The following is a 25,514-nucleotide window of genomic DNA, read 5'->3' on the forward strand; positions in this document are numbered from 1 at the left end:
AGACTAAATATAAATTTAAGTATTAGGAAGTCTTTGCTGAAGATATTTATCTGGATGTAACCTTTTATGGAAGTGAAACATGTACAACAATTAGTTCAGGGAAAAACGGAATAGGAGCTTTTGAAATGCGGTTCTTCAGAGGAATACTGAATATTGATGGGTAGAGTGAATAATTAATGTGGAGGTACTGAACCAACATGGAGAGAAAACAAATCGTGGCAAAACTTGAACAAAAGAAGTGGTTGTTTGGTGTGGCACATCCTGGATCATCAAGGACTCATCAGTTTTACAAACAGAAGGAAGTGTGTGAGGGATAGGGGGAATTGTAGGGGGAGACCAGTGCTTGATTGTAGCAAGCAGGCTTAGGTGGGTGTTGTAGCAGTAGTTACACAGATATGAAGCAGCTTGCACTGGATAGAATAATGTGAAGAGCTGCTTCAAAGCAATTGTTGAACCGAAGACCACAGCACGCAGCAATAACTGAAGGTATTCAGTTTAGCATCCTCTAGTATCTGTCTAATTTTGACTGTAAAGATTTGGGCACCTTGTATGTTGCATCTATTGTGTACGTTTAACCACTGGCAACATGTCAGGAAATTACAGCTGTGTCTCAACTTCATGGTTATGGAACCACAATGTGGTCAAGATAAAAGTAAGAAACATTGGTGAGTTAGGGATCGTACATCCGATATCAATAATAACTATAATGGCATCCTTTTTATGAAGATTGTCTCTTGATAATGTTGTTTGGTATTTCAATGAGAATGAGACGCATTATGAACTGTGTTAAGTCATTTTTAATATGTAGGATTTTCTTTACATGTCTGTCTGTCAAATGAGTGGCTCTTTCCTAATCTTTGTCATTTTTTAATGTACACTGTAATTTGCTTATTATGAACTACCTTAACTGCATTTGAAGATTTTTGCTAGGCTTGTAATAAGGTATTGCACATGTATTTTAGTAAAGTTTTAGATATTTCATTTTGCTGTAATTATTGCTAGTTGGTAACATTTTTTAAAATTTTTGCTAGGATCACTGCATATTTTGGAATTAACTGAAAACATATCTTTCAAGCTGTTTGGCATATTTTAGTGCTGTAGAGATGTAGCTACAAAGACAGTCAGCTGAAATTCCTGCCAGTGATCTTTCTGTAACGCCATGTGCAGGTAACGGGGGAAGTGTAAGAGAAACACTGAGTCACAGTTGTAATTTGTACTCATAAAGTCATAAACATCTTCATCTAGAGACCATAACATGTTGCATTCTTTCCCTTGAGAGCTAAAAAATTAAATAATTTTATTCAAAGGTCATAGGCCTAACTTTGTGCATTGCTGAACTTTGTGAGTGAAATTGATTATTGTGTTACTATGTAATCCATTGTATTAAATTCAGTGCATTGTTCATATGTTCTCTTCACTTATTAAATTTATTGTATGGACAAGCTGCTCATTTTTCGTTTAATACTCCCAGTGGATTCAGTATGAAATATGAAGCCTGAAATACAAATATAAAACAGTTAGAAAATTTCCCATAGTACTCTTTGATTACTGCTTTTACTAACCATCTAAAGCACATTGGCCAAGTGGGGTCATGCAGTGTTAAGTTCTCACAATTTGATTAAACTGAATACTAGGTTTGTTCCTTAGAAAGGGACTCAAGTTATTTCCTTATGATTATTGCCCCGTTCAGAACTTGTGCTCTATTGCCCTCGCCACTGTTCCTTCCTTCCCTCCTTCCCTCAGAGCAAGAGTTTATCTGATGAAAGATTGTGAAGGTTAACTATTAAATGACCACATGGCTAATGAATGTTACTCACTGTTACAGTGAAAAGTTAAAATAATTGCTGAGAAATCTATGCCTCTCTAGAATCATCTGTATTTTATCTCTGTATGGATACTTTTTTGCCTCTATGCTTCATTTTGGTTCTGAAATCCATATGGTTCTTTAACTGATGACTTAGTGTTTCTACTTGTCATTTGGGATGTAGATAAATGATATGGAGATAAACAGTGGTTTGCTTACAGTTAGCTCCTTAATTGTTAATTTAAATTTTTTTTTCTCGTAACTTATGTTTTTGCTTGTCTGATCTGTTAGTTCAGCAGACGCCCCTCAGCAGTCATTTGTTCAAGGCCTCACTATTCAGAGGTGGAAAACCTATAGGTAAGTTCATGTAATACAAGATTTCCTATTTCTACCTCCCATTCCCTTTCTTGCTGAATGGAATCAACTGTCATTAATATAATAACACTTATAATCATTTATTTGAATTGGAGACCAAATCCTTCTGCTACACCATTTTGAAATCATTTTGTACTGTAATATAACGTGGTCGAAGATGTCCCCATTTTATATACACACATGTACTGGAAATATTAATAAATATGTTTTGTGATAGCTAGTTCTCCTATTACTTTGTGTGTGTGTGTGTGTGTGTGTGTGTGTGTGTGTGTGCTGTGGCAGATAGAACACTGAAAATAACATGTTATAATTTGTGCTTGATAAAATGTGTAGTTAGAGACTGTTTGAGTTTTGATAAGTTTAGTTATAATAAAATATTTTTTCTGGAACATCCAGTGTGAACAATCTGGTAAATGCTTGCACCATGATTGCATTTTTATACTGAAATCATTTAAGTAAACCATAAACTGTGAAACAGAGTCACTTGCTAGTACTTATCTTTAGGAGGCAGAATGTGTAGTGCAAAGAGACACAAGTAAACGTAAAAAGGACACACTACCTAGCTTTTAGAAGTATTACCTCATTTTCCTCAAATCTGAGGTGTTGGTCACTGTTAAATACCCTTGCTATTTAGAATTTTGAGTGAAATGAACAGAAAATTAATGCTTAACAGTACTACTGACCACAAGAAAGAATAGTAGACAAAGGTTCTCTGAAGTATGAAATATAATGAGACACGTGATTAGTGAACAAGAGAGAGAATACCTGTATTTACATTGTTATGATTTTCTGAATTTCCTAGATTATACTGAAAATTCATCATCATCATTAGCCATTTGACATTCATGTTTAGACATAGGTCTTCTTTAGGCTTTCTTGTGCATTATTCTTTGAGCTATACACTTTAGTGAAACTCCTGTACAATTTCTGATGCCATCTACCCACCTTCCATTTGGTCATCGTCTTTGCTATATCCCAGCTGTTTGCATGCCACTGCAGCTATTGGGCGTACACCCACGACTGTCATTACCATAAGCATTGCCTGCCAGAGCCAGCACAAGCACCCGCAGTCCAAATGGTGCACAGTGCATGCACAGCTTGTAAGAAAATACTCTGGATAGTATCACCAAGTGTATTTGTTGTTAAAGAAACCTCCTGCAGCTGCCACAGAAACATGACTGGACTCACATCAGGCACCTGTCTCGCCACCAACCTCACACATATCCCCATAAGCAGTGCTGCAATTCTGGGTAGCACTTTCCCTCCATGAGTCTCATGCCCTCTGAGAGAAGTGCTGATATTCTTTTGCTGGGCAAGCATTTAGGGTACCACCTGGATGTTAAGAAAGCTGCTCAGTTTGCTGAGCCGACCAAGGATCATCTCTCAGAAGAGTTCATACAGCCAGCAGTTCCAGTGCCAAACCAGGACCCTGTTGGAGCTGACGTATCTCCTGGACACCAAAGGTTTCGGAGTCCTCCATGAACAGCCAGCAGTCCCCCACAACCAACACTCTGAAATCTTGGCCTCCATGGACTCCAATACCCGGACCAAGTATCAAACAATCTTAGACTTTTTTGTGATTGAGCATTTTGAACAGCCATCAAATTGGAAATTTATTCTGCCATACAATTAGAATGTTTATGACAAATTGCAATTAACACTGGTCACTGATCATCAGAGCCATAAGACAGCTGCCAGTTCCTGTTGCACACAGAAGTCTCGCTGTCTCTTTGTGCTATTGATTTAACTGCAACCATTGTGGTTAATAAGAAATCTCTGTTTATGTTATGGCTGGTCCAATGTAATAGAGGACCTGACGGCCATAACCAAATCAGGTTAAATAAATAAATAATAAAGTCTTCGTTATAATTGTCTACCTAGGTGTCCATTCCTTCCGTGTGAGCCCATAGCAGGCCTCGTCAGATAATGGGGACGAATAGCAAAGTATTCACAGTCAATAGCAACAAGGATCAAAGGTTCAGAGTTGTCATTCCACCAGTCCCTGATCATGAGTTTTTCTCTTCCTTTACAGTGAACTTTCTCGTAGCTCCCATGGTAGATGGAAGTTCAATTCTCCTTACAGTATGATTACAGTCAATAAAGACATAACACCGCATGTTCTGTCTTTATTGCAATGCAGGCAGTAAATGCAAGAACAAATACTGGCTAATTTGGCTGGTGTCACCACGTTTACTGGAGGTACCCAACTGCCTTCCCCTGATCATCTCCAGCGTCAGTGGGCTCCAGACAGCACCATCACCACTTCCCATTTGGGACAAGGCAGCAGAACCTTGGGTCAGCTCCATTCCATATTTGTAACTGCATTTTATCACACATGCACACTTAGGTGATAGCCATCAACAGGCTTTCTTCTTGGCTGTTTCAGGTGCCGAAGTTCCTGGCCTACTTTGACAGTTGATGACAGTCTTGCCTAAGGTCACATTAAATGCCTCTTCTGGTCCTCCTGAAAAATTTTGTGTTAATGCACTGACTCTGCAATGAGAGGCATCTTTTCCGATGTGTCAGGACTCCTTGTCAGTCCTTCCTACTTGCCAAATCCTTGGTGCACTGATGCTTCAGAACTCATTTCCAGTCCTTTGTTCTTGTCCAGTCCTGGGTGAAAATATCCACTGTACACTTCCATGACGTCTACCACACTGGTCCTGGACTCTGCCAGTCCTTACTCTTTCATCACAACTTTGGAGCTCAATGTGCTTCCGTTGTTGCAGGGCCGATATAAGCTCTCTGGACACAACATACTTACAGAACTCCACTACAACATACTCTCATACTACTATCTTCCTGCTGGGCACAACACAACCAAATAATTTTGTTTCAGGGTGCTCTCATACTACTGACCTGATCCACTTCAGCGTTCCTGTGACACCATTTCAGAAAATCAGACACTTTCCAGACAGACTCCCTCATAAACATTCTGTTTCACTTTATTTCTCTAACCGAAATGGCAAAATGCAGCAGGTTGTCAAATGGTCCACTGCCTGCAACTCTCCAGTTTCATCGTCTCTCCAGGTATCCTCAAATGTATTGCTACAAAGGGCCCCATGGACTTCATACAGAGTGGTTACCATTCCACATCAGGACTACCGACGAGGACCATCATCTTGACTTCCTCAGTCCCTGTCACTTAGAAATTGACGCACAAAAAATGGTTTCACTCCAGGCCGCGTCTCTGTTGTCAGTGAGAACTGGTCTTTCTGCGTGACCTTTTTTTTTTTTTTTAATCTCCAGATGACTGCTTCTACTTGTGCCCAGGCTTTTCAGGTACACACGTGCCACCCGCACTACCTCCTGGAAGGGTTTATCATTCTCACATCCATGAATTGGGGCCCATGGATGTGGCCTCCGGACAATGACCCCAGCAGCACTGGATGCCTTCTCCATGCATTGTGATTGTGACACCATCATTCTCCGGAAGGGTGAAGGAAGATGAGTTGTCATGCTTCACCCAACAGGCTTTGCCATCTCTTACCTGGGGAGGGTTGCTGTATTCCAGTTATTTACTGCCACTACAGTTACAGGTCCCAGCACATGCACCAGCAATCCAAATTATGGTCGGAATGCACACTGAATGCATTGAAGTGTTTCAGACCATATCAACAGGCCAATTTGTTTTCAAAGGATCCTCTTGCAGCCCGCACAGAAATGGGCAGCACTGGAATCGGTACGAGAGGTGCCAGCCTTGCCACTCGCAGCATGACTATCACCATCAGCAGTGCTGCAATTGCAACCACTACTTTTCCCCCGGCAGTCACATGACTTCCAGGTGATATGTGGAAATCTTTCTGCTGGGCAGGTATTTATGGCACTGCCCAGCCGCTACAAAAGCATCTCAGTTCACTGAGCTGACCGAACAACATCTCTCCAAACTGTCCGTACAGCCAGCAACTCCAGCACTGAACCAGGACTCAGTTGAAGCTGACTCACTTTCTGGACACTGACTTTAGAGACATTTACAACCAGGCAGGAGTATTCTGTGAGCAAAGCTTTGTGACCTTGGCCTCCACAGACAGAACCTAGTACCCAGTGATGTTTCTTAGACTTTTTTTTCGTGATTGTGAATTTTGGACAGCATTGAAACTGTGGCCTGTTGGGACATAGAAATGTACTCCGTCAGACTTATAGCGAGAGTGTTGGCAGCAAACCCTGCTTAAGACTGGTCACTGATCATCAATGTTATAAGGCAGCTACCAACTCCTATTGTATGCAGAATTCGTGTTGTGTCTTTCTGTGACTGATTTAACTGCAGCCTTTCTGGTCAACAGGAAGTGCCTATGTTTATATTGTGGCTAATAAAGTGTTTATTAGTAATTGTCTGCCTGGGAGCCTTTCTTTCTGTGTGAACCCATATCAAACCACACCAGCCTTCATCTTTTCTTGTCCCTTAGAATACAATAGACGTCTACTTTTGCTCATTTACCATACATTTTCCTGGCCTCATGTCCTGACTGTCTTTATTTAATTTTCATTTTAGCCACAATTACGCCTTCTGCACAAGTCTGTTCCCTCCTCCATGCTTGCTTTAATCCCCCCCCCCCCCCCCCCCCCCGCCCCCCTCTCCAGCAGTCCACAAGATACATTCTCTATTGCCTGCTGAGTAACCCTGTATGATTATTTTTTTATGTTGAAAGTAATAAGATCTTTTATCTCAAATCGCTTGACGTGTTTTCAGTGCCAAATGCTTGGGAACACAGTTATGATTTGTAAATGCCCCCAATCATAAGCTATTAGGTTGCCACACAATACTCCACATGTTTTATGGAATTAATTAAATTCTCTCTCCCTCTCCCGTGTGTGTGTGTGTGTGTGTGTGTGTGTGTGTGTGTGTGTGTGTGTTTGGGGAAATTTGGGGGGGGGGGTATTCTGTCATGTGTCCAAGCCTATGCAATTACTGTCATAGCCACAGCTGTTGTCACTCCCTGCCTCAGTGCATTTTTTACACAATTTTAAAAATTTTATTATTATAATTATCTGCTATTTGAGAAATCAGCCTTGTGTATGCTATATGCAACGGAAATTTTTCTGATCTGTTGAATTATTAAGTAAGTTACATTATTCTAAGCTTGCCAATATTTACGTAGCATTTAATTTATTCTTCAGAACTTCCAATGACACCACCAGACCTGACACCAAGCCGTGAAGGTTCTCTTCCGAGAGGAGTGAAGCCTTGTTCTCCCCCACCGAACATCTTAGGAGGTTTAGCCTCTGGCCGCCTTGCTGCATGGGTTATTGATTCCTTCTCATCACTAGATTCACTCAACAAAGAATTGGGACAAATTGGTCAGAACATAACTCAGTTGTGCCGCATCCTGGAACAAATAGAGGCAATTCCAACTACAGATGCTGAGGTAATTGCTGTATTTTGTAAAAGTAAGAATCATTGTTTTTGTGTTCAGTATTAATTTTAGTTACTCGATAAGGGTATAGGTACCAACACCTATCTGAGATATAACAAGAAAAATAATTTTTTAAATAACAATCTGGAGTGAGCCTCGTATAACGTAGTAACAAACGCAAATGAGCGAAAGACATTTGTAAACTGAGACTCGTATCATTCACTTCAAGAACAGTGAAAATACTGTACAGAAATTAAGTAGATTGAAATTTTGAGTTTCATGTAGCGCACACTCCACTGCAGAGTGGCAATTTCATTGCCGGCCGGTGTGGCCGTGCGGTTCTAGGCGCTTCAGTCTGGAACTGCGTGACCGCTCCGGTCGCAGGTTCGAATCCTGCCTCGGGCATGAATGTGTGTGATGTCCTTCGGTTAGTTAGGTTTAAGTAGTTCTAAGTTCTAGGGGACTGATGACCACAGATGTTAAGTCCCATAGTGCTCAGAGCCATTTGAACCATTTTTGAAAATTTCATTCCGGAAACATCCTCCAGGCTGTTGCAAAGCCATGTCTCCGCTTTATTCTTTCTTCTAGGAGTGCTAGTTCTGCAAGGTTTGCAGGAGAGCTTCTGTGAAATTTGGAAGGTAGGAGATGAGGTACTGGTGGAATAAAGCTGTGAGGATGGATCACGCACGGGTCGTGCTTGGGTAGCTCATTTCGTAGAGCACTTGCCTGCAAAAGGCAAAGATCCCGAGTTCGAGTCTCGGTCTGGCACACAGTTTTAATCTGCCAGGAAGTTTCACATCTGCACACACTCCGCTGCAGAGTGAAAATTTCATTTTAGATAAAATTTAATTTGATTTTTTAAAAATAACGTATATTTCATAGTGAAAGTTTCAGTTAACATGGTAAGTATTGAAAGAATTTTATGACCACTCACTTCATTCTTTTCTATGACTGAATGAGGTAAAATGGTATGTAGTGTTAGTGATCTTAGCTCTTGTTTCCAGACAGCCACACACTCCAAGAAATGAAGATACTGTAATCTAATTGCTTATCATTAATATCTTACAGGCTGTGTACCATATACTAGACTGTGCTTAGTGGTAAATGATACTTTGAAAACCCAGCCAGGATAAACTCTTCCTAAAAACGTTTTTTCTGCATCTGTGTGACATTATAATGTGCTACTTGATCTTTAGTACTGATATTCACAAGTACGAAAATCCTACACCAACTGGTAAAAATGACACTAGGATCATTAGCACTTAGCTGAGAGAATAGATTTGTAGGTTTTCTGACACAGAATTTACAATGAAATTGGTGGCCCGATAGAAACATCTACATCTACAGCTACATCCACGTATGTACTTTGTAAACCACTGTGAATGTATGGCAGAGAATGTTTCCCTCTGTACCAGTCACTAGGGCTTCTTCCTTTTCCATTCAATTATAGAGCACAGGAAGAATGGCTGTTTAAACATCTCTGTGCACACTGTAATTAATCTAATCTTGTCCTCACAAACCCTATGGGGGTGATGTGTAGGAGAGTTGTAGTACATTCCTAGAGTTTTCATTTAAAGCTGGTTCTTAAAACTTTGTAAGTAGACTTTCTCGGGATAATTTGCATGTATCTTCAACTGTGTTCCAATTCAATTTCTTTAGCATCTCTGTGATACTCTACCATGGGTCACACAAACCTGTGACAATTCATGCTACCCTTTTCTCTATACATTCAGTACCCCTCCGTATTTGGTATGGGCTGCACACATGTGAACAATGTTCTAGTATGGTTTGCATGAGTGATTCGTAAGCAATTTCTATTCTACCAATATTCTGAAGTCTGCAAGTTGCTTTATCTACAACTGAGCATATGTAATGGTTGCATTTCGTATCTTTACAAAAAGTGTTACACCCAGGTAGTTGTGAGAGTTGGTCAATTCGAGCTATGACTCATTGACACTGTAGTCATAGGCTACTATGTTATCTCATTTTGAAAAGTGCACAATTTTACATTTTTGAACATTTAGAACAAGCTGCAGATCTTTGTACCACTTTCAGATCTTATCAAGATCTGACTGAATAATTGTGCAGATTTTATCAGACAGTACATCATCATAGCTAACTGCATCATTTGCAAAAAGTCTGAGGTTAGTACTAATATTATCTACAAGGACATTAGCATACAACATGAACAGCAAAGGTCCCAACACACTTCCCTGGGGCAAACCTGAAGTTACTTCTACAAAATGAAATGATCGTATGGCATTTATTGGCCGGGATATCCCCTTCGGGGTTAGGCTGCCATATTGCAAGTCTTTTTAGTTGACACCACTTCAGCGACTTGGATGTCAGTGATAATGAAGGACACACAACACCCAGTCCCCTGCTGGGAATCGAACCCGGGTCCCCTTGCGCGGTAAGTAGTAACGCTACTGCTGCACTATGGAGGCGGATGTTACTTCTACATCTGGTGATGAATGTCCATCCCGGATAACATACTGCATCCTCCTACTAAAAAACTTCAGTCCAGTCACAAATTTTGCATGATACGCCATACAATAATAGTTTTGGTAATACACATAAATGTGTTACTGAGTCAAATGCTTCTTGTAAATTGAGAAATACTGCACCTACTTCACTGCCTTTATCAGTCACTTTCAGGCTGTCACGTGAGAAATGTGCAAGTTGGGTTCCATGTGATTGATCTTTACAGAATCAATGCTGAATGTTGTGTTCTAAGATTCCCACTGACATAATATCTATATCAGTCATCTTTGTAGTGGTGCAAGAATTAAATTGGTGCAATACCCATTGATTTTCATTTGTGAATGGAGCTCAATTACCATTACTGCTAGAAATCTTTGGTTGGTAGAGGTCTGAAACAGATTGCAGTCAGCCTCAAGAGGCCAGTTGAGGAGCACCTTGATGAAGTAGTAGCGGATTCAGCTCACAAAAACTGTCAGCAGCCTGGAGAGTGGTGTGCTGACCCCATGCCCATCCGTACGGCATCCTGTGATTCCAATGGCAGAGGATGACATGGCAGTTGGTGGGTACTGATGGGTCTGCCAGGGCTCATTGATGGATTTTTACATTAACAGAGTTCAGCATTTATCTTTTTGCTTAGGTGCCCTCAGTTTTAGCCCCTGTCTTATCTAAGAGTATCTGGACACACAACTATACTACCACTAAAAGCCTGCACATATGACCAGAATTTCATTGGGTTTTGTGAGAGATCCTTGGATAATTTCTGTCACGGCATTCATTAGAGGCTTTATCTATGACCCTCTTGACAGCCAAATATGTTTCATTCGGCATCTTCCTATTTATAAGCCTATGCATTGTTTACACCTGTTATGCAATAGCTTCTATTTCTGTAGAAGTTTCTTTACAGTGACTGTATACCACAGAGGATCCCTCCCATCATGAACTTTTCGACTAGGTATACATATATAAAGTGTAGGTTGTTGTTGTTGTTGTTGTTGTTGTGGTCTTCAGTCCTGAGACTGGTTTGATGCAGCTCTCCATGCTACTCTATCCTGTGCAAGCTTCATCATCTCCCAGTACCTACTGCAGCCTACATCCTTCAGAATCTGCTTAGTGTATTCATCTCTTGGTCTCTCTCTACGATTTTTACCCTCCACACTGCCCTCCAGTACTAAATTGGTGATCCCTTGATGCCTCAGAACATGTCCTACCAACCGATCCCTTCTTCTAATCAAGTTGTGCCACAAACTCCTCTTCTCCCCAATTCTATTCAATACCTCCTCATTAGTTATGTGATCTGCCCATCTAATCATCAGCATTCTTCTGTAGCACCATATTTCGAAAGCATCTATTCTCTTCTTGTCTAAACTATTTATTGTCCATGTTTCTTTTCCATACATGGCTACACTCCATACATATACTTTCAGAAACGACTTCCTGACACTTAAATCTATACTCGATGTTAACAAATTTCTCTTCTTCAGAAACACTTTCCTTGCCATTGCCAGTCTACATTTTATATCCTCTCTACTTCGACCATCATCAGTTATTTTGCTCCCCAAATAGCAAAACTCCTTTACTACTTCAAGTGTCTCATTTCCTAATCTAATTCCCTCAGCATCACCCGACTTAATTCGACTACAATCCATTATCCTTGTTTTGCTTTTGTTGATGTTCATCTTATACCCTCCTTTCAAGACACTGCCCATTCCGTTCAACTGCTCTTCCAAGTCCTTTGCTGTCTATGCCAGAATTACAATGTCATCGGCGAACCTCAAAGTTTTTATTTCTTCTCCATAGATTTTAATACCTACTCCGAACTTTTCTTTTGTTTCCTTTACTGCTTGCTCAATATACAGATTGAATAGCATCGGGGAGAGGCTACAACCCTGTTTCACTCCCTTCCCAACCGCTGCTTTCCTTTTAAGGCCCTCAACTCTTATAACTGCCATCTGGTTTCTGTACAAATTGTAAATAGCATTTCGCTCCCTGTATTTTACCCCTGCCACTTTCAGAATTTGAAAGAGAGTATTTCAGTCAACATTGTCAAAAGCTTTCTCTAAGTCTACAAATGCTAGAAAAGTAGGTTTGCTTTTCCTTAATCTTTCTTCTAAGATAAGTTGTAGGGTCAGTATTGCCTCACGTGTTCCAACATTTCTACGGAATCCAAACTGATCTCCCCCGAGGTCGGCTTTCACCAGTTTTTCCATTTGTCTGTAAAGAATTCACATTAGTATTTTGCAGCTGTGACTTATTGAACTGATAGTTCGGTAATTTTCACATCTGTCAACACCTGCTTTCTTTGGGACTGGAATTATTATATTCTTCTTGAAGTCTGAGGGAATTTTTCCTGTCTCATACATGTTATGTACTGATGTGCTTGATGCTAGTACTGTAGAGCAATGAGTCGCATTGCATCACAAACACTGAAGTCAACATTACCTTCCTTCAATTGGGCCAACTGGTGGTGAATCGAGGAAGTACAGTACATACTGACGAAACTAAAATGAGCTCTAACATGGAAATTAAGCGTTTCTGGACACATGTCCACATAACATCTTTTCTTTATTTGTGTGTGAGGAATGTTTCCTGAAAGTTTGGCCGCACCTTTTTGTAACACCCTGTATACCATGAGGTTACTGTGAGGATCCCTAGATCCTTAAATAGATGTCTGCAGGATGACCATGGGTGGGTTCCAGCAATTATTCTGATTACACGTTTTTGAGCAATTAATACTTTTCTACTCAACAATGAATTACCCCAGAATATGATGCCATATGAAAGCAGTGAATGACAGTAGGCACAGTAAGCTAATTTACTGAGATTCTTATCACCAAAATTTGCAATAACCCTAATAGCATACGTAGTTGAACTCAGACGTTTCAGCAGACCATCAATGTGTTGCTTCCAGTTTAACCTCTCATCAATGGCCACACCTAAAATTTTTGAAAATTCTATCTTAGCTACAGACTTCTGTTCAAAGTCTATATTTATTACTGGAGTTGTGCCATTTACTGTACGGAACTGTATATACTGTGTTTTATCAAAATTTAAAGAGAGTCCGTTTGCTGAGAACCACTTAATAATTTTGTGAAAAACATCATTTACAATTACATCACTTAGTTCTTGGTTTTTGGATGTTATTACTATACTTGTATCATCAGCAAAAAGAACTAACTTTGCATCTTCATCAATGTGGAATGGTAAGTCATTAATGTATATCAAGAACAGTAAAGGACCTAAGACCGAACCCTGTTGGACCCCGTACTTGATAGCCCCCCAGTTTGAGGAATCAGCTGGTGTTTTAACATTATATGAACCACTTATTTCAACTTTCTGCATTCTTCCAGATAAGTATGAATTAAACCATTTGTGCACTGCCCGCCTCAAACCATAATCATTTACCTTATCTAAAAGAATTCCATGATTTACACAATCAAAACCCTTTGAGAGATCACAAAAAATACCAATGAGTGATGTCCGGTTATTCAGGCATTTAATATTTGATCAGTGAAGGCGTATATAGCATTTTCTGTTGAAAAGCCTTTCTGAAACCCAAACTGACATTTTGTTAGTACTTTATTTTTACAAATATGGGAGGCTACTCTTGAATACATTACTTTCTCAAAAATTTTTGATAGAACTGTCAGAAGAGAGATTGGGCGGTAGTTGTTGACATCCGACGTATCCCCCTTTTTATGCAATGGTTTTACAATGGCATATTTCAGTATATTGGGGAAAACTGGGTACGGGGTGGGAGGCAACTTTAAAATTTCAAATGGGAACCTCCATTTTTATTACAGAATCAGATTCTACATAAAAAACTACGTACATTTTGTCTTAAACATTTGTTTTGATTCTGGGTAATTGACGCTGTAATTCAAGAAAATCCATGTTCTCATTTTTGTGTGGAAAATGGTTACAGATAAATTAAAAAAAAACTTATTTACTTTGTAAATTTTGATTCGCTAAAACTACAACTCTCCCCATAGGTTGAGGTTTGAGAGAGAGGAATTAAGCGTTTTACAAATGTTGATCCAAATATTAATTTTTTCTGCAGATTCACATAAGATTTGTGTGTTTCGTGGTCATGAGGCCACACAACTTTTAATTATCAAACAAATCATCTGACTAGTCAACTAACTAACCAAACATCCTACTTACTAACGAGTAAACTCATTAACCCACAGAGTAAACAAAGTAAAAGACTAACTGAGGAAAAGACTAACCCACTTGCTAACTAAAGATGAACATGTTCCCATTTAAGATTTGGTGGTCCTGAAAAGGAAAGATTAGTTTCGTTTTATTGTTGATTATTTGCAAATACTTGCAAGTAAATGAATTGCGGGGTGCTTGTTTCCAATGAGTCCCCTCGCCTCTCACTTTCAGCCTGCTTGTTGTCCATACATCCCTTGAAACTCGCCGGCCAGGGTGGCCGAGTGGTTCTAGGTGCTATAATCTCGAACCGCGTGACCGCTACGGTCACAGGTTCGAATCCTGCCTCGGGCATGGGTGTGTGTGATGTCCTTAGGTTGGTTAGGTTTAACTAGTTCTAAGTTCTAGGGTACTGATGACCTCAGAAGTTAAGTCCCATAGTGCTCAGAGCCATTTGAACCTTGAATCTCACCGTTTTATGAAATCAAATGTTCAAAGTGATGACCTCCAACTTCGATGCGTTTATTGACTCATGCTGTAAATCCCTGCACACATCTTGATAACATGTCTGGTGTAATTGCAGCGCAAGCATCTCTTATTCTTTGCATCATGTTTTCATGAGTGGTAGGCATTTCCTGATAAACATTATCTTTTAGATAACCCCATAAGAAAAAATCTGGCGAGGTAAGGTCAGGTGATCTGGCTGGCCAATTCACAGGACCTGCCCTGCTGATCCAGTGACCATGTTAAAGTCGATCTAGTACATCGCGCGCTACTAATGAATAATGCACTGGACAACCATCATGTTGAAACCACATGTTTTGTCAAAGTTCGATGCTCAGGCCTTCAACTAGATCTGGAAGTTCATTTTCAAGTAGGTTTCGATATTTGCTGCCATTCAAATAACCGTCGATAAAATATGGACCGATCAGTTTACCGCCAATTATACCACACCAAACATTAACTGACCAAGGTTGCTGATGGTTGACTTCTTGAATCCAGTGTGGGTTCTGTTCACTCCAGTAATGCATGTTATGGTGATTAACTTTGCCGTGGTTTGGGAATGTTGCCTCATCAGAGAAAAGTACTCTGGCAAAAAAGTTTTGGTTTGTTTGCATCCGCTGAACTGCCCAGTGACAAAACATTAGACGGTTTTGGAAGTCATCGCCATGTAGTTCCTGATGCATGGATACATGGTATGGATGAAATTTGGGGAACTTCAGGATTTTCCAAACACTCATGTGTGAAGTTCCTGATTGGCTTGTTATTTCTCTTGTGCTTGCATGTGGATTATGAGCCACAGCAGCTAGAACTGCCACTTGATTGTTTTGTCCACCAACAGCAGCTGCATGGCTTCTTTTTTTCTGGTTCACACTACCTTCTGCAGTAAATGGTTTAATAACTCGAACAAAAGAGGACCGTGCTAGTACTTGGCCAGGAAAACGCTGTGCATAAAGCGCGACAGCATCACCAAAATTTCTCCCTCTTTCTCCATAAATCCACATCATATCAATTTTTACTTCCACAGAAAGATAATTCATAATGACATATGCCACCTATTAATCTCAAGAGAGGAAAGATAAGGGGTGTCGAAAAAGGTAGGGTTAGAATTCCTATGAGCGAGCAGCGGCCCATGTGGCGTAATTCCGCCCAGCAAAACTAACTCTGCGTCAAATGCGATTGCTAGCGAGCAAAAGCCGCGAATGCAGTCACACTAGGTCATCAAATCTACATCACCACTATAAACTGTGTATTGCTGTCTGAATGCTCAGACAGGTAAAAGATACAGTGAATTTATTACATTAATACTTATAAATTCTAAAGCCCAGCCTTATTATGAGAAAGGGCGAATTACTCATATCTGCGCTATCTATCGGCGGCACTCCGAAACATTATGCCACTCTTCAGAAAGAGCTGGATAAGAGTATCGATTATCGATCAGGGCTAAGTGGGATATCGATTATCGTACATAATTCTAAAAATGTAAATGATGTAACAGCCCCGATATTCCGAAATAAAATGAAGGTGTGAACAATGTGAGTTAAGTCAATAAATTTATGAATGTCATTTTCTACGTTTTTCCACCCAAAACTAAATGACTCAAATTAAGCAAGAACCTCAGATGTGAGACTTCTCGACAAACAAAGAGTGATTACTCCGAATCTAATAAAAAATTAGGTTCATGAGTCAGTTAGCTTTTTAGTTAATGAGTTCACTCGTTAGTAAGTAGGATATTTGGTTAGTTAGTTAGTTAACTAGTCAGATGATTTGTTTGATAATTAAAAGTTGCATGGCCTCATGACCACGAAACAAACAAAACTTACTTGGGTCAACATTTGTAAAACTCTATAGTTTTATCAAATCAAAATTTACGAAGTAAATAAGAATTTTTTATTTATCGGTAACCATTTTCCACGCAAAAATGAGAACATGGATTTTCTTGAATTACAGTGCCAACTACCAAGAATCAAAACAAATGTTTAAGACAACATGTACGTAATTTTTATGTAGAATCTGATTCTGCAATAAAAAATTAGGGTTCCCATTTGAAATTTTAAAGTTACCTGCCATCCCACCCCCAGGGGGCTGGGGTGGTGGACTAATTTTAGCACCAGCATATGTCTCCCTCGAAAATAATCAACTTTGGATTGTACACATTTTTTCGTGTGAAGCTTATTTTTTGAGTTATTCTGGTTTGTCAACTTAAAATTTACACCCTGTATATGGCAACTCCTCCTTTCTCCATCATGTCTCTACTTACATGTGCTGAAAGCTTATATCCACCTACATTTACCATTTCATACCTGTGGCAATATGATGTTCAGAGAGACGTAGTACATCTATGCCACCCTCAATTTCTAAATCTTCTAAACAAACAAGAAGCTCATCTGCTTTGTTGTTTAATCCCCTGATATTCTGATGCAATATGTAAACATTATTTTTCACTGTGCTTTTATGTGAATCTTGTGACATACTAACTTTTTTTTCACTCTACTGTTATGAGAATCTTGTGATATTTTCACATCTCCAGTACCTGCCTGTCTGAACTGCTCATTAAGCTTAATTTCAATCAATGTAGGGTGATACGACACTGATCTTAGCCTAAAAAAGTACTCTCATGAGTTTCAGTGCTCCCCCTTAAAGATTTTGCTATAATCGCAGCCAGTTTACCCTTCCCTTCCCTATTGAGATGCAGGCCATGTCTTGTGAAGTCCCACCTACCAATACCATCAACAGGAACCAAACCTATGCCTGACAAAGTAGCCACCCGAAGCAGCTGATCTAGCTCTATATTGACCCTTCTGACACAACTGTTCAGTTGGGGCTGGTCATACCGCATGAAAGCAGGAATCAAGCCAACATTTGTGTGGTTCATTGCAGATGCTATTTTTACCTGGTCACACTCAGTATTGTAGCCCTGTCCCTATCAGTACTGTTTCATGCTCCACCCACTATCACAACATGATCCTGCTTCGTAAACCCCTTGCACAATGATCCTACATCCTCTGTCACTTGGCTAAGACATGCACTGGGATACCTGTCACCCAATTTTTTCTGCAAGATCTGGCCCACACCCCTCAAGAGTATCTCTCAGTGCAAAATGCAGTGATCAGCTTCTTTCTTGTCAATCCATCAAATCTCATTCACCTCCCTCTCTTTGCAGGTACTGCTTCTGTTGTCATTAATACCAAATGTTCCTAGTGTAAATCAACAGAATTGACTGCTTCTTCAGTTGTTTTTAGGATGTCTGCCCTAGTGATAGAGCAGATAAGTGTCCACGCTTTGGACGTAAATCACCAATTGCGCAGTATCTGAAGTGTCCGCGGACTCATCAAGTGTGCTGCAAAATGCAATGAAGTCCTGCACTTCACTTATTAATTACGAGTTAACGTCACTAGCCATGTCACTCATGTGGTGATGCAAGTCTGCCGAGAAAGGCTGATTACTTAAAATATTTTTACATTCAGTGTGCACAAAAGACCTGCAATGTCATTAATGCACTCTTTTATGAACTCAGTATCAGCAAATTGTTTTCCAGCTCTTGCTATGTTAAATGCTATCTTATGACTTCCATTTACCGCTGGACTGTCATTGCTGTTGTTCTGAAAACAGTGCTGCATAAAATACATCACTTAAATGAGACATGCTGAAAGAAAATTGTAGATCTCTCATGACAAAAGCTACTTACAGATTTATCAAGGGTCATCTGACCTCTGTTTTTAAGCTGAGTTAATTTCCCCATCCAATCAGAATCCAAAAATAAGCTTCATTCATCCTTGTGAAAAATGTTAAAGTGGTGTTCTATAACAAACGTGCTAACCGTTGGGTATACAACCACATATTAAAAATTTTAAATTTTCATTATTCTGCACAGAGGAAAACTTGATATTCCTATACCTTTTTAAGTGATGTCAAATTTCCATTTCTCTGTTTCTTTGATTAGCACAGCATTTTCTGTTGCTTGTGATACACTGATGGAAAGAAAAATTGCGACATCAAAAATTAATTAATGTAGAGTAATGAAATTTTGGGAATACATTTTTCTAGGTAACATATTTAAGCAATTAACATTGAAAGTACACAGATTAATGTAAATGTGAAATAAGCTATTGCAAATGTAAACTGCTGGTACATTAATAGCCAATGTAACCTCCAGAATGATGAAAAGCATGCAGACTTGCAGGCATTATGTCATACAGGTGCCAGGTGTCAGTTTGTCGCACATTGTCAGTCAATACAGGGACTGTTAGTGCGTTTGTGGGTGATGCTGGAGTTTTCATCTGATGCTGCCCTACATGTGCTTGGTTGGGGACAGATCTGGCGATCAAGCAGGCCAAGGAAATGTCGACAAACTGTAGAACGTGTTGTATAGAAGTATATGTTGTATAGTAGTATATGGGTGAGCATTTAGCCTGTTGGAAAAGACCCCCTGTAATGCTGTTCATGAATGGCAGCACAACAGGTTGAATCACCAGCTTAATGTACGAATTTGCAGTTGGAGCACATGGGATAACCACGAGAGTGCTCCAGCTGTCATACGAATTTGTACCCCAGATTATAACTCAAGGTGTAGGTCCACTGTGTCTAGCATGCAGAGAGGTCAGTTGCAGGCACTCTCTTGGCCTCCTGCTAACCAACATGGCCATCACTGGCACCACGGTAGAACCACCTTTCATCAGAAAACACAACAGACCCAAACACAACACAACACCCTGCTCCCCAATGAGCTCTTGCTTGACACAACGTAAGTCGTAAATGGCAGTTGTTTGGCGTTATTGTAATGCACACTACAGGGCATCTGGCTTGTAAACCAATAAAGTAACCAATTTGTAACAGTTTGTTGTGCAACCGTGGTGCCAGCCGCTGCTCAAATTGCCGCTGCAGCTGCAGTACGATGCACCAGAGCCACACACCGAACAAGATGGCATTGCCACATGGCCATTTGGAGCCTAGTCTTCTTGCTACCACACAATCCCATGACCACCACTGATGGCAAGTATGTACAGTGCCTACATTCCTGCCAAGTCTTTCTGCAATGCTGCAGAAGGAACATCCAGCTTCTCATAGCCCTATTACATGACCTCGTTGAAACTCAGTGAGGTGTTGATAATGACATCTTTGTTGCCTTAAAGGCTTTCTTGAATAACATCAACTTGCACATCTAATTTCAAAGGTAACTAATACTCATGACCATTACAGTGTCTATTTAAAGCAACCCTGAGTTACATCCTCATAGTGGCACTTCTGGTGCAACTCTTGTGTGACTGGTGCAAAAATTTTGGTGTTGCAATTTGGCTTTCCGTCAGTGTATAGCCAACTGTATCTAGTAATTGCTTCTCATCAACTTGGCAGCTAAGGCTGGTATTACACTGTCACAACCTGAGCGCTGTTAACATGCCTCAGGGCCTGCTCCAGTCTATGATTGAATATAAGCAGTGCTCATGTACAATGCTGTGCGCTCATGAACCACATGCAGTGTTTGCTGGCCCCTGCCATAGAGGGTAGGAATCACAGTTACCTCTTTGTTCTTATGTGATGCTGAATGGTTGTCTTGTGATTATTTTTGTGCAATAACTTTCTGTGATTTTAAGTGTGTATTAAACCATCAACAGTGCTTGAAAAGTCTGTATTGTGCATTTCTGTACTATGTTTAACAGTACATCGATGGGAATGGTTTACAGGATCTAAATGAAACTGGTCACTGTTGAAAGTTTGACCATACATGGAATTTGGCAACTGCATTTACAGAAGAAAACATTGACTGCCTGAACCATCTAATGACGCGTGATCTGTGAAAGTTGGAGACTAAATGATTAGAGTTTTTCTTTCACCAATATTTTCAGAGCTCTTCACAGACATGAGTGAAAATCTGTTCTAAGTGTGTGACCTACTTCACTAAAGCACAAGAGAAGGGAAACACTGAATTGTATCAAGAAATGCTACAGCATATTGTCAAAAGGCCTCTTGCCAGTCATGAGAAGATATAACTAGTGGTTAGAAATGGGTGTATTAGTATGAGCTTAGAATGGAATAGCAAGTCCAGGTCTTTCAAGGCATGATCCTACTTTGAGTGAATCATGCCAGAATCATCCAAGATACAGAATGCCCAAATTCTTCCCTGCCAGGCAGCTTGTTGCACTGATACCTCAGGAAAATTCGAGAAAAGTTACAGCAGGTTGGTCTGGAACTGTTTATTTGCATGAGGGTTTCCAGATATTGTGACACAGAAGTTTAGACACAGGGCATCTTAGCTTATCACTGGTTCGTAACAGTATCTGTAGTCATGTTGTCATACAGACAGTGGAATTGGGCCTGACTTTGCCTAGATGACTTCTTTTCTATTCTTAAAAATCAAGGGACCCATGAACAAAAGGTTCAAAATGATAGTCACAATGAATGATGTCAAATAACTAAGACCAGATATAGGAGAATGGAGCTGTTCATACAGTGTTGAGGCACACTTTGAGAAGCCATTTCTTTAATATATCAGGTATGTCAAACATAGTTGTAGGATCTGGCAAGGTTTCTTATGTTTCATACAATGGTACACTAGGTACCTTCTGGCACACAACATATAACTTGCAAACTAAAACTGTAGTTGTAGAAATAGGTAGACACTCTAGTAACCTGTTGAAAACTCTGTTACATTTACTGTGGCAACTGTCATCATTATTGTTACCTGCATTGTGGATGCCAACAATAATACAGGCTTCATCTAAATTCAATGCTTAAATGCTAATTGCTAGCTAGTAGTACTGCATGTATCTACGTAGCTTGCTGTTGTCTCCTTGTTACTACTATCTCAGATTGGACTAATCTGTTAGCGTAACACTGCACAAAAAGGAATAATTTTTGTATGTTTTGGTACAGTGGAATTATGGGATGCAATATTAACTCTTACATTAACATTATCGCAGTAAAATTAAATTGTAATTATGGCTTCAAAACTTTTTTTTTTAGTTGTTGAAACAAAAAGAGAGGCGGATGCACTGAAGGTTCTCATAGCACTTGAATCCACATTCCTACAGTGTTATATTACTCTTGCTTGCTTCACATCTGAGAGTAGAATTACACCAGTATATTATTCTGTCAGAATTTTGTTTTGTATGCGGGAATGGCAAATATCCTACATCTGACAGGTTTTTGTCATTGGAGAACTCCATGATAGTTCTAAAGTTATTCAGTCACTAAATTTCAATGTATATGAACAAACTGATTTATAGCTGTGTAAAATGACCATTCGGTATTCAAGAGGCGATATAGTGGGAGAAGGAATAGGCCATCAAATTTGATGTCTATTGTAACACAATTTAACCTTTTAGTGGTAACAACAAACTAGTTATGTTATCATGATTGTAAAAGTGAACCTGTAATGTTTTCTGAAGCCATGCTTATGGAACTTCATCTTGCTTTAGAGCTTTTACAGACTGTGCCAAAAGTTATTACTGTTGCCATTTGTGCTGTATGTTGCACTATGCAAAAATCTGCACTGTATTGGGAAATTATCGTTAACAGATAACAAGAATGCCTGATAATGTTGAGCCAATGCATACATTAACTTGTTACTCACAGTTTTGTTTTTCAAACTCATAACTTACTAATAAAGAAACTTTCAAGTAACCTTTTCCCACTAATTAGTTTTTTCCCTAATTTAATGTTGTGTGGTTTCTAGATTGCCACAGAAAGCTTTTCACCAAATGTGAAGAAAGACCGAAAAAAATTTGGATTGCGTAAAAAGAAGAGTTCTAAAGGCAGCTCTGTAGATCTTACAGGATCAAGTCCAAGCAAAAATACAGACCCAGAGTCAGCCTCACCACTATCTGTAAGTGTTGTTTTTCATTTCTTATCTTTCATTTCCTTTTTCCATTCTTACAACTGCAGAGAGGACACAGGACAAATTTTCTCCTCTGCAACAAAACATTTAAATTCTCTTACATTAAAATTCCTTATTGCCAACTGTTCTTTCATACTTGGTTTGCTGCTCACTGTTAAGAGAAATTCTGCTGTAGTGAAACTGCGCAAACCAGACGTTAAAAATTGGTGCATAAATGTTCAGATTATTGGACGACTCTGGGTGTAATTTACAGATATTGTAATTGATTTAAAAGTTCATGGCAGTTAAATACTTATTTCAATGTTAGAAAACTTCACAAATTCACAAAAAATACTTCTTCAGTGGCAACTGAAGCCACATGCTTTCTTTTAATGCATTTATCCTTTTTAACACGCCTCTTGCTAAAACAATATCCCTACTTCTAGTCTACTTACTAAATGACAAAAAAAACCTAAAACAAAGCTATTACCATAGTATTTTGTTATTTAAAATGAGGAAATTCAAAGATTTATCTACCCACTCTTCAGGGATATCACATAATTTTTCTTCTCTACATTGAATTATTAGTAATATTTAAATTTTATTTTATTCAACATGATACTTGTCCATATTTCATCTTTTTTATATATATATCCTTTTTCCATGTATATAAAAATGTAAATAATGGTTCTCTCACAGTATATATGTTGCTTAATTTTTGATATTCAAAGAAAATTTCAAACTTGCAAATGTTTCAGCTACTTTTAACTTAGGCTTATAAAGTACTGACTAAAATTTGACAATGATCTCATTGTGCTACATGTTCATTTTGCCTTAATGTGTGTACTCTGTTTATTGGCTGGGGAGTGCCTTAATTGTTGGACTTGAATGCTTTGTTCAAAGGATACATAATACTCCATCTTATACTTCCTGAATGTTGGTAATGTTATTAAATATGATTTTTTTGCAACTATTTTCATCATATTCAATCAGTTAATAGGCGGAAAGAGAAATTTGAGTGGTCAAAAATGAAGAGAATAATGATTTTCCTAAGTTCAGACACGAGTTTTACTGTTAATAATAGGTCTGACAGGGTTCTCTCTAAGAAGGAGAAAAACTGTACAGTCACACCGTCTACAATACCAGTGAAAGACATTGTTGTTAATATTGAAACTGGAATCCATTTTTCCACTTAAATCGTCTGCAGATAAAAATACACATAGAATCAGCCAAAATATTGCTTAGATGCAAACCACATGGCAGTAACTTAATGAAAGGTGAGATGAAAGTTCTCCTGATTTAAATTCTGATAAAAACCTTCTAATTCTTCCAGTAAATAAGGGAAATGCTACAGTGGTAGTGCAGGAAGAAGACTACCACAGCAAAATTTGGGACATTATAGAACCAGGAAGATATATAGAGCTTAAGTGATATCCTGCAACTTCTGTTCTTAGGATAACGAACAAGATATAGTCAGATTGAAATTATTAAATAGTGCTCAACATCACACCTGAAGCATTCATCAGTACCAAATTGTCACATCAGTTGGTCAGTTCACTTCCAATTCCTTGTCCAGCTTTCTTCTTGATGTGTTTGGATCTTGAATCATGGGTCTGACAATTTTATTTCGTGTTTCATCACACACGATAACTACATAAAAAATAACACAAACAATGATGCTAATGAAGTATACATGTTTCATATGGAGAATAATTGATACTTTCACACAAAATGTGATTCATCATCACATATACAGTTATTATAATCACAGAGATTGGCTTACACATTAGATACGCTTCGCACACAATATTGTGCGATACCAAATTTTAGAAGGCTGCAGTTCATTGTTGCGACTGAGACATCACAGTTATAGATATAACTACTTAACCCAATATTGCAACAAAGTGCAATGGCTACCATTTAAACCTGCTGTGTAGAAGGACATGGGTCAGAATCTTGTGAGGTGCAATGAAATTTGTTTTATTTCTAAACCTAATCACAAGTGTTTGGTTATTATTTTTATTCAGTTAATTGATTTAAATGTAATTTTTTATTTGTAATACTTTGCCACGTCATTTTCATCATCTTATTGACTTTTTTATTTGCTCTGATTTTTCTTCCTATCATTTCTTTTTTGTTTGGAATCTGCCTGTGTCACCAATAATCTGCAACCAAGTGCCAAGCAGGACTGCTAATTGGTTGGTAACATGGCATCTCATGTATTCAGTGTGAGAATAGTTTCAGGTAACCAAAGATAACAAGAAATTACAGTTTACTTTTAGTGCTGAAACTGAATTTTTCCTGTCTTGCGTTTGCTCGTAGAGGTTAGCTTTAATCGCCATGAGAAAAGTGATTGTGATTCTAGTTCTCTGCAGACTGTTGACTGCCGTTATCTTGGCAGATTGTTGACTGCCTTTATCTCGGATACATTGCACATCACAAGGTTGTGGTTAGCTTAGGACACTAGTTTAAATTCTGGACTACGAAATGCATTGTCTGCTGCAGTTTAGTTGTTTGTAACTTAAAATTGGCTGTTGGCAGAGCATCTCACATTTCTGACATACCTTTCAGTGGCCAATTCCAAGATTGCTCCACATTACACATTAACAGCATTTGTGAAGTTCACACGTTTTGCCACCAAGATTGTGTGATTTACCAAAAATTTGCAAACTTGGCTGACCAGTAACCCTTATTATTACCTGAGTTGATTGTCTGACCTATGGGATTGCCAAACACTTTGCCACTCTCCTACAGCCATTTGTGAATAACTGACACTTATGTTAAAGGTTATGGTGATTTAATGAAAAACTAAAATCCTTCTGGTTGATTCCAGGTGATATTGTGGTTAGTTTTGATGTTGTACCACTGTTTATTATGGTCATCTTAATGAGGTGATGTAACAGCTAGAAATTACACTCCTGGAAATGGAAAAAAGAACACATTGACACTGGTGTGTCAGACCCACCATACTTGCTCCAGACACTGCGAGAGGGCTGTACAAGCAATGATCACACGCACGGCACAGCGGACA

At 39.1% G+C, this 25,514-nt stretch overlaps 1 protein-coding gene across 1 annotated transcript in view; it reads left to right on the forward strand.

Annotated features, from left to right (window-relative positions):
* The window catches only part of LOC124802740 (oxysterol-binding protein-related protein 6-like), a 265,800-nt gene that overhangs the window by 86,357 nt on the left and 153,929 nt on the right, over positions 1-25,514 (forward strand). The window contains exons 6-8 of the mRNA XM_047263723.1: positions 2,096-2,161; positions 7,298-7,545; positions 22,343-22,492. Coding sequence (XP_047119679.1) covers positions 2,096-2,161; positions 7,298-7,545; positions 22,343-22,492 — 464 coding nt within the window. The remainder of the gene's footprint in view (positions 1-2,095; positions 2,162-7,297; positions 7,546-22,342; positions 22,493-25,514) is intronic.

This window comes from Schistocerca piceifrons, chromosome 6, assembly GCF_021461385.2.
Source record: "Schistocerca piceifrons isolate TAMUIC-IGC-003096 chromosome 6, iqSchPice1.1, whole genome shotgun sequence".
NCBI classification, from domain to species: Eukaryota; Metazoa; Arthropoda; class Insecta; order Orthoptera; family Acrididae; genus Schistocerca; species Schistocerca piceifrons.